Source organism: Cloeon dipterum, unplaced genomic scaffold, assembly GCF_949628265.1.
Source record: "Cloeon dipterum unplaced genomic scaffold, ieCloDipt1.1 scaffold_12_ctg1, whole genome shotgun sequence".
NCBI lineage: Eukaryota > Metazoa > Arthropoda > Insecta > Ephemeroptera > Baetidae > Cloeon > Cloeon dipterum.
The window spans coordinates 629,715-637,079 of record NW_027052679.1 but is presented as its reverse complement, the minus strand read 5'-3'; the positions used below and the strand labels follow the sequence as shown (position 1 = coordinate 637,079).

Below are 7,365 nucleotides of genomic sequence, written 5' to 3'. Positions count from 1 at the left end.
CTTACAAAAAACAAAAGTATTCACTTTGATCTTTTTTATTGTTCGATAAAGACAACGCACAGTAAATTTCACATTATGACGAACGTACTTACAAAACAGAGTATGTGCTTTAATATTTAACATCTTTTGAAGAAATGTGCATCAGGAGAAAATTCAACGCCTGGCGGTAACGAATAATGACTTGCTCTGCATTGGAGTTGCGCCGGTTGCCTAGCCGCCAGAATGCACTAATTAACTTTACCGATTCTGGAGTGGTGTTACGCAGGTTGCCTGACAGTCAGTTAAGCGAATTAATTGTTCATCGGGATTGAAAGAGGTTACATGTTATGCAGCAAAGTTTCTGTGAGTCCAATCTTCGATTTCGATACTCGGATCTGGCTGCAGCTCGAGAGCACCTTGTTTTGTTCCCCAAGGCACGGTGTCGTATTGAGAGACTCTCGCACGCTTGTCGTAATTTAACTTTAGCACCTTCTCGGAATCTGCAGAGTATATTTGGAAATGGGCATTTCTCTGTATCTTATCGTGGAGTTTAATGCGGAGTGCCGCAATTTCGGATTTTAAAATACGCTCCATCGCGTCCATGCTTGTTTCGGCGCGATTGTTGTGGCGGAGGGTTATGCCTTTCAGTTTTCTCACTTCTCGAGTTGTCCCGTCGCCGAGCCCTACTCTGATGCAGTAGTCTTTCGGTCCGAGTGCTACGAATTTTTCAATTTTAGCCTCTTCCCCGTACGACTCCATCTCGTTCGTGAGGCAGCCCAAGAAGGGTCCGGTCTTCAGGAGTTTTTCCCCCTTCTTCTGGAGGAATATGGCCGCATCCGTGTCGTAGTAGAGCACTCGCTCTCCTAAAATGTGCAGCATCTGGTAAAGAACTATCCGGGCGTGCGAGGTAACTAATGCGGCAATCAGGCAGTTCACGTTGGACTGGACGTTGTCGTCGTCTTCATAGTTTACCAGCATTTTTGAACCGGCGGGGAGGATCGAATTCACCGTTACGTTTGGGGCCGAAAGGAGTCGGAGGATCTCGTTTCTTGTCCCCACAATCGACGTTTTCTGCTGCACGCGCTGACCAAATTTGCCCCTGGAAATTAAAAACAATTATTATCACGCTTTTCCCATCTCTCATTTTACCATAGTGAGTTAAGGCAGAGTTTCGCCACAGTTCGAACAACCTCATTGCGGCCGATGTTGTTCGGATCAAGAGTGACGTTTTCATTCAGCCGATAAGACTCAAGAAACTCGGTTTTGTCTTCCTCGGTCATCTGCTCTGAGGGCCAGCCGGATGCCTCCTTAAACAAATAATAAATTATATTAATACACCACGGCGTTGCACCGGCGTTTTCGTCGCTTCTTACTTGTTTTCTCTGGAGAAACGTATCAACGAACGATACAAAAAGGCCCTGGCCGTCCTCTCCTAGGCGTGTCGTTTGATCGTAATGCCACACTTCGAACATTTGGACGATTTTGTAGCGGAACTTCAAGGCTAGCTGGAGCTCGAATGTCGTCCACGAACCGCAGAAAGCTCGTTCCTCTTCGTTGTGCGTGCAAAAGGTTTGTGATTTTTCCGTAGCGCAGCGCGAGCAGAGGTGAAACAGCAACTTGCCGTTTATCTTCTGCGGGAGAACTGGATGGTAAAGAGCCTGCGGGGCTACCACCTTGCAGTGAACGAAGCCGCAGAGGTCTTCAAACGGCGGAAAATTGTCTGTTATCACTGTAGGATGGCCCATCACGTACCTGCAATATTTCTGCACCGACGGGTACAGGCTGCAAACATCGAGATACAAAATCTCTTCGTCTGGTGCTGGCACGCAGTGAAATTTCACGCAGTTAGTGCGGCCGCCGAACAAGCAATCGCGTGCTCTGAGCTGACCCCTCACTACTAGAGGATCTTTAGATAACATTCTGTAAACCAGAGGTGATCGTGCCATCATCCTCTTCCACTGGCATTCTTTCATCGCAATCACCGTGAACCCAAGTTGTCTGAGATGTCTTGTTCGCGCTTCTGTCGCGATTCTTCTACCAGCAATGGTTTCATAATGGCGGCCAACGCCGTAATTTGCCCGTTCTGTGAAGCACTTTTTGCATCCGTGCCAATAGCATCCGTGGAACTGATATATGCGCTTGGATGCTGGGTGGTATACGTCTACAGGCGCCCCAGCGATGACCTTTTCTCGCCCGTTGCCGCTATGCTCCAGATCAGTTATTTTCAAGACTGTCTCCAAGTAACGAATGAATTTGTAGGCCTCCTTGCTCTGCATAGACCGATACGAATCGCTAATGGGCAAGAGGCCTATGCTGGAATCTGCGTAAAAGTTTCGCCTGTAAATTATGCTCACCAGGGCAGGGAGCGTCATGGTCTCGATGAATGGCTCGCAGTCAAAGTCCGTGAAGAATTTTCTGAACTTAAGTGCCGCCATTCTTAATATGGTTACGTCCAAGCTGCAGTATTTGAGAATCTCGGTTTGAAAATTATATTTTTCGTTCTTTTCTCGCAATCTTCGCTGCTCGTCAGCGTGCCAGGGCAAAAATAATCCACGCCTCTCGTTGTTCATGTTATCCGGTGCGAACAATTCGACATCAGGCATCTCGACAGAATCATATCCATAATTTTCAATTTTATTCATGCAGTGGGGGAAAAATCCTTTGCAGCTCTTTTCAAGTCTGAATGCTTTCGGCATTTTCTCGAGTGGGAAAGGCACGAACTGCAGGAAATCTAGGAAAGTCATGCGCGCTTTCGTGTAGGCATTTTCGATTTGAAGCTTCAGTATTCGCCGCCCGCTTAATATCACCGACAGTACTTGCCACTCGCACGTCCTGAAGATCTCATTAAGCACGAAGCACCCGTCGAACAGGCCCAGGTTGTGGAACATGATATAATGGTCCATCATTCCGATTTTTTTCCCCTGCTCATCCCTTGCGTTTCTACTTTTCTCGTGCATTTTTTGAATGAAATTCTTTATTACGTTAACTCTCGTAGGTGCACCAAAGTCGCTGATGATTATTTCCCGAAGGCCACACATGTGACAGGGTGCGGATCCTGGCTCGAATTCGGTATCTCTGCAACGGTGGCATGTTGTCTGGCTGCAGGCAACGTTGACTCTGTGATAGACTTTCCAACCAGTTGCTTCCAGCTTGTGCTCCTCGGCGGAAGTCTCGAAATCCGCAAATGTTAGTAGTGTTCTCTCGTCCCGGACCTTGAGGTTACGCGGCTTGTTATTTTTCTTAATGAAGCAGAGGTGAGTGTTTTCCACATACAGCTTGCACCTGCGGCAATATTTTGTGTAGCACTCGTGCGCTTTTCTCGCCAGCAGTTTGTGATCGATGAGAAAACCGCAGATTTTGCACACTTGCCGTGCGTCGCATATTCTGTTCTTCAAGTGGGCATCGAAACAATATTCCGACTCGAAAATGATCCTGCATTTGATGCAGCCCATTCTATTAGGTAGACCTTGATTCGCAGGCAGTTTGCATTGCTCCCCGCACTTCGTGCATTTCGTCCCAATGCAGTTTGCGTGCTTCTTAGAATTTACGCCGGTCTCGCAGTGGTCGCAGAAATAATTCATCTTCATCAGGCACGCGGGATTTTTTACAAAGCTAAAATGCTTTTCAACTTTGTCGTAGTACAGATGTATTTTTTTCTTATCGGCCGCGAACGCGTCGGATCCAAATATTTTCGTTTCTTTCGTACGGCCCTCGTAAGCAATTATCTTGTAATCCGCCAGCGTGTCCTGAACAGCGGCTATTGCCTCTCTGGTGGCGCCATTTGAAAAATCATATTTTACTCTCTCGTGCAAATTAATTATTTTTTTCGAGAAATCAACGCTTTTTTGCATTTTGGCGCTCCTCCAGCGGTTTTCCACGGCTTTCAATTCGGTTTTATGCGTTACGGTCGTTTTCATTTTTACGCAAGTGTGGTACTCCATCCCAACAACCACTGCAAACAGCAAGCACAGATTTTGTTTGTAGGTGGCTGGAAGACCTTTTGACGTTGCCCATTTATCGAGGAAACGGTTTTTCTGCTCATTCTTTGCAGTTATTACCGTGTGGAGGGCGAGAACCTCCGCATTTCTTTTGAGTCGTCTCCCGTAGCCTTCCACATCTGACACGGTGGTCATTTCGAGAGAGAACACTCCTGATATTACAAACTCGCGCGACGACTGGGCCACTTTTTCCAGCTGCGATGCTATCATCTCTCTGGTGATTTGATTTTTGCGGACGAGAGGAACTTCTGCAGATGTGCCCTCGGTTGATATTATTGAGAAGCCTATGAAATCGGTTTCTTTTTGTGGCCTTGTCAAGTAAAACATCGAGTCTATCAGGCATTCAAAGGGGTCTGCTCCTGTTACTTTAACTTGACAAGTCACAAACCGTGCATCAAACTGGCTAAAAACGCGATGCGTTTTTTTCTCGAAAATAAAAGAACCGTTCGGTGGGCCGCGGTCATCGTCGATTATTTCTTCGATGTTATTCTCGTTGATTTCATTGGCGATGTGGTGGGCTGCCTCGCGGTTCTCTTCGTTCTGCGCCAGTTCTCCTCTTCGATCGCCATAGCCCACTTGATTTATGTTCTGGAAAAAATCGATTTTACGTCGTGTAAAACTAACTAGCCTTTTGAAATGATTTTTTTAATTCAACCTTTTTTGCTGCTCGAAGAATTATTACTCTAGATTAGACCCGCCGTGAAAATAATTAATTACTTCAAGAATGTGCTTATTGCTTTTTTATTTTTTTAACTTTTTTTGAAAACTATAGTATAATGTGCATCTGAAGCAATTATTAATCAGACTTATATTGTTATGTCTGCATAGGGCAGAATGCCCCTGCAGATCCATAATTAGGATTAATTTAAACTGAAAGGTGCGGTCATGCAGAATGAAACAATTATTGTGATATTTTTTTTCAATTGTGTTTTTATTGGATAAATGGGAATTCGCAATACATAAAAAACAATGAAATTATCGCTTCTTAGCAGCTTTCTTGGCTTGGTGATTTCCCTTCTGCAAAGAGAAGGCGTGTTAATACGTGTAGTTGTTAATTTGACACTATACTTACGTTAAAGTGGTTTTTTATGGCAGCCATCTGATCCCCGGCGGCCTCCGCGATCTGCTCCTCCATCTGAGCGACGCTCCTGCCACAGTACTCCTCCATGTACTCGATCGCCTGTAAATAGAAGGAAAAAAGGTTATTGTTTCTTGATTATGTATTTATTTTACAAAATACTTACATTCATATGATTGTCATAATTTAGGACAATCGACTCTTTTTCGGGGTAGTACTTTTCGCCAGCCTGGAAACAGAATAAAAATTGCTTTAATTGCAACACCGGTTGCAGAGTGGTAGGGCTACTTACTTGGATCTCCCCGTTGATGATGCGCTCTAGTACTGCGATCGACTTCTTGTCCAACAGCAGCTGGTTCCTAGCCGTCTTTTCGCCAAGGAAGATCTTTGCCATCTTTTGTTCGAACTGTGGAAACAAATAATTCGATTAGTATTTTTTACTAAACCGTTAAAGAGTTCTATACTCACACCGTGTATCTTGTTCCTCAGAGCGTGCATCCTCTCCTTCAGCTTGCGATCGTCGGCCTGTAAGAGCATAGAGATAAGTTACAGCCCTTTATTTGTTTACGCTGCGTACCTTGACAATATTGGCGAATTTAATTTGGCCAACCGCCCTCACACAGTTATACACTGCTGTCTTCTCCGACAGCAGTGTATAGGTCTTCCTTGGTCTTTCAGCCACATCCATCCGGGCGTAAGATATCTTGCGCCCGATGATTCCAGTCCCCCCGGCTGCACTGGAGGTGGATGCCTCCGGGAGAATGACGATCCGGGCTTGTTTTTTGCTCGGGATCTGGAAGATATATGTTTTTTAGTAAATTTTTTTATTTTTAAAAAATCGCAGTATACTTGCCTTCGATGGTGCACCGGTTGACGGTCTTTTCCGGGCAGCCTCCTCCAGTTGCACCCGCTGTTGTAGAGCCTCCTTCAAGAACTTTAGTTTGCTGGCGAGGGTGTCGACTGCGTCCACTCGTTTCTCACCAAACGCCTTCAGTGCGTCGTTTAAGGTGGTCGTGACTTCGACTAATTCCTTTCCTTTAGCCTCAATGATCTGTGAAAAGCAAAATAAAGTATTTGGTGCGGTCACGTTCTAGTTACGAAATTTGGTTTTCGTACCTCATCAAACACTGTCGTATCCTCAGACACGAACTGGGGCTCATTTTTCTCCTTCTCAAGATCGCGAATTTGTTGTTGGATTGCATTGGCGCGGCTCTTGACTTCCTTCATGCTCTCTTCAAGCTGGAGCTGTTGTTTCTCCGCCTCTTCTAGAAGCATCCTCTTCGAGGCGATGTCTGCTTCTTGTGCCTCCAGTTTGGCTTTCTTTTCTATGTTTGCGGCGATTTTGTTGGCCTTGCGTGTTCCGTTAACCGTTATGGTGGTATTGATGTTTTTTGCAACCTGATGGTAAGTTGTTTCCGCGCTGCGCCTGTCCTCCTCATACTGCTGCTGCACTATGTGGCGAGTCGCAATAACCGTGCGAATTTCCTTCCGAATATCTTCTGCGGAGAGAGGATCTTTTTCTGGGAATGACTCTTCTTCTCCGTCACCCAGTATTTTCCTCTGGTAGGACGGGCTCAGTGGTGGCAGATCAGGCCTTTCCCCAAGCGTGGTGAGTTCTGCTTCTGCTTCGTCGTCTTTTGCGGGTTTCGCTGGTGCCTTTGCAGCAGGCTTCCGCGGGCGTTGTTTATCGCAATCGGGTTTGTCCAATCTTCTAGCACAGAGACTGATCGGCTTCTTACGTAGAGGCTGCCTGGCGGGCTGGTCTCGAGGGGTTTCGGGTGACGAACTGCTTGATCGGGTTGCACGCGTAGATGCTGATGATCGGGTGGTGGTCCGGGACGCGCGCGAGCCAGGTTTTTCACTGCTGTCGGTCTGCGAGCACTCAACGATCTCATTTTCATTGCTCTCGTTCTCTGAGCAGTCGACGATCTCGCCCTCCGATACTTGCTCCGTGTCATCAGCGGCCACCGATTCCGTGGGCTGGTGCTCGCTACCAGCTGCCTTGGCGAGTTGCTCAGGGCACGATTGTTGTTGGTCCTTCCCGTGAGCGGCCAGCGATTCCGTGCGCTGGTCCTCACCATCAACCGGCTCAGCGACTTGCTCCGGCAGCAATTGCTGTCCATTGCTCTCTAATACCTCAGGTGGCGTCATAGTGGGTGTTTCAAACGAGTAGTCAGACATACTATCCGATAGAGGTGCCACTCCGCTCATCGCTGGCGAGTTCAATGCATTCGCATTCTCGCTGCGCTCCATGTCCGCCACGGCCTTTTCGGTCTCGGTCAGGCTGGCGACAAGTATGTCGTATTCCAT

The 7,365-nt window shown here is 46.8% G+C and overlaps 2 protein-coding genes across 2 annotated transcripts; both read right to left on the bottom strand.

Moving 5' to 3' along the window:
- Positions 1 to 324: 324 nt before the first annotated feature.
- Positions 325 to 3,431, bottom strand: LOC135947637 (uncharacterized). Its single transcript, XM_065496515.1, has 4 exons — positions 1,353 to 3,431; positions 1,129 to 1,286; positions 567 to 1,078; positions 325 to 479 (listed from the first exon to the last, which is right to left on the bottom strand). Exons 1-4 carry the CDS (start codon positions 3,429 to 3,431, stop codon positions 325 to 327), a joined length of 2,904 nt encoding a protein of 967 aa, XP_065352587.1.
- A 1,775-nt stretch (positions 3,432 to 5,206) lies between these two features.
- On the bottom strand, positions 5,207 to 7,365 carry LOC135947636 (pre-mRNA-splicing factor CWC22 homolog). The gene is made up of 6 exons (XM_065496514.1): positions 6,172 to 7,365; positions 5,909 to 6,106; positions 5,633 to 5,848; positions 5,524 to 5,580; positions 5,348 to 5,461; positions 5,207 to 5,284 (listed from the first exon to the last, which is right to left on the bottom strand). The coding sequence occupies exons 1-6, from the start codon at positions 7,363 to 7,365 to the stop codon at positions 5,207 to 5,209; spliced, it is 1,857 nt and encodes a 618-aa protein (XP_065352586.1).

Excerpts from the sequence above, each read along its gene's own strand:
- LOC135947637 (XM_065496515.1), bottom strand. The coding sequence starts at position 3,431 with ATGGGCTGCATCAAATGCAGGATCATTTTCGAGTCGGAATATTGTTTC. Across the intron at positions 1,287-1,352 it reads CGTTTCTCCAGAGAAAACAA|GAGGCATCCGGCTGGCCCTC; the intron begins GTAAGAAGCGAC and ends TATTTGTTTAAG. Across the intron at positions 480-566 it reads AAGCATGGACGCGATGGAGC|ATTCCGAGAAGGTGCTAAAG; the intron begins GTATTTTAAAAT and ends TATACTCTGCAG.
- LOC135947636 (XM_065496514.1), bottom strand. The coding sequence starts at position 7,365 with ATGGAATACGACATACTTGTCGCCAGCCTGACCGAGACCGAAAAGGCC. Across the intron at positions 5,849-5,908 it reads CAACCGGTGCACCATCGAAG|ATCCCGAGCAAAAAACAAGC; the intron begins GCAAGTATACTG and ends TATATCTTCCAG. Across the intron at positions 5,462-5,523 it reads TGAGGAACAAGATACACGGT|TTCGAACAAAAGATGGCAAA; the intron begins GTGAGTATAGAA and ends TTGTTTCCACAG.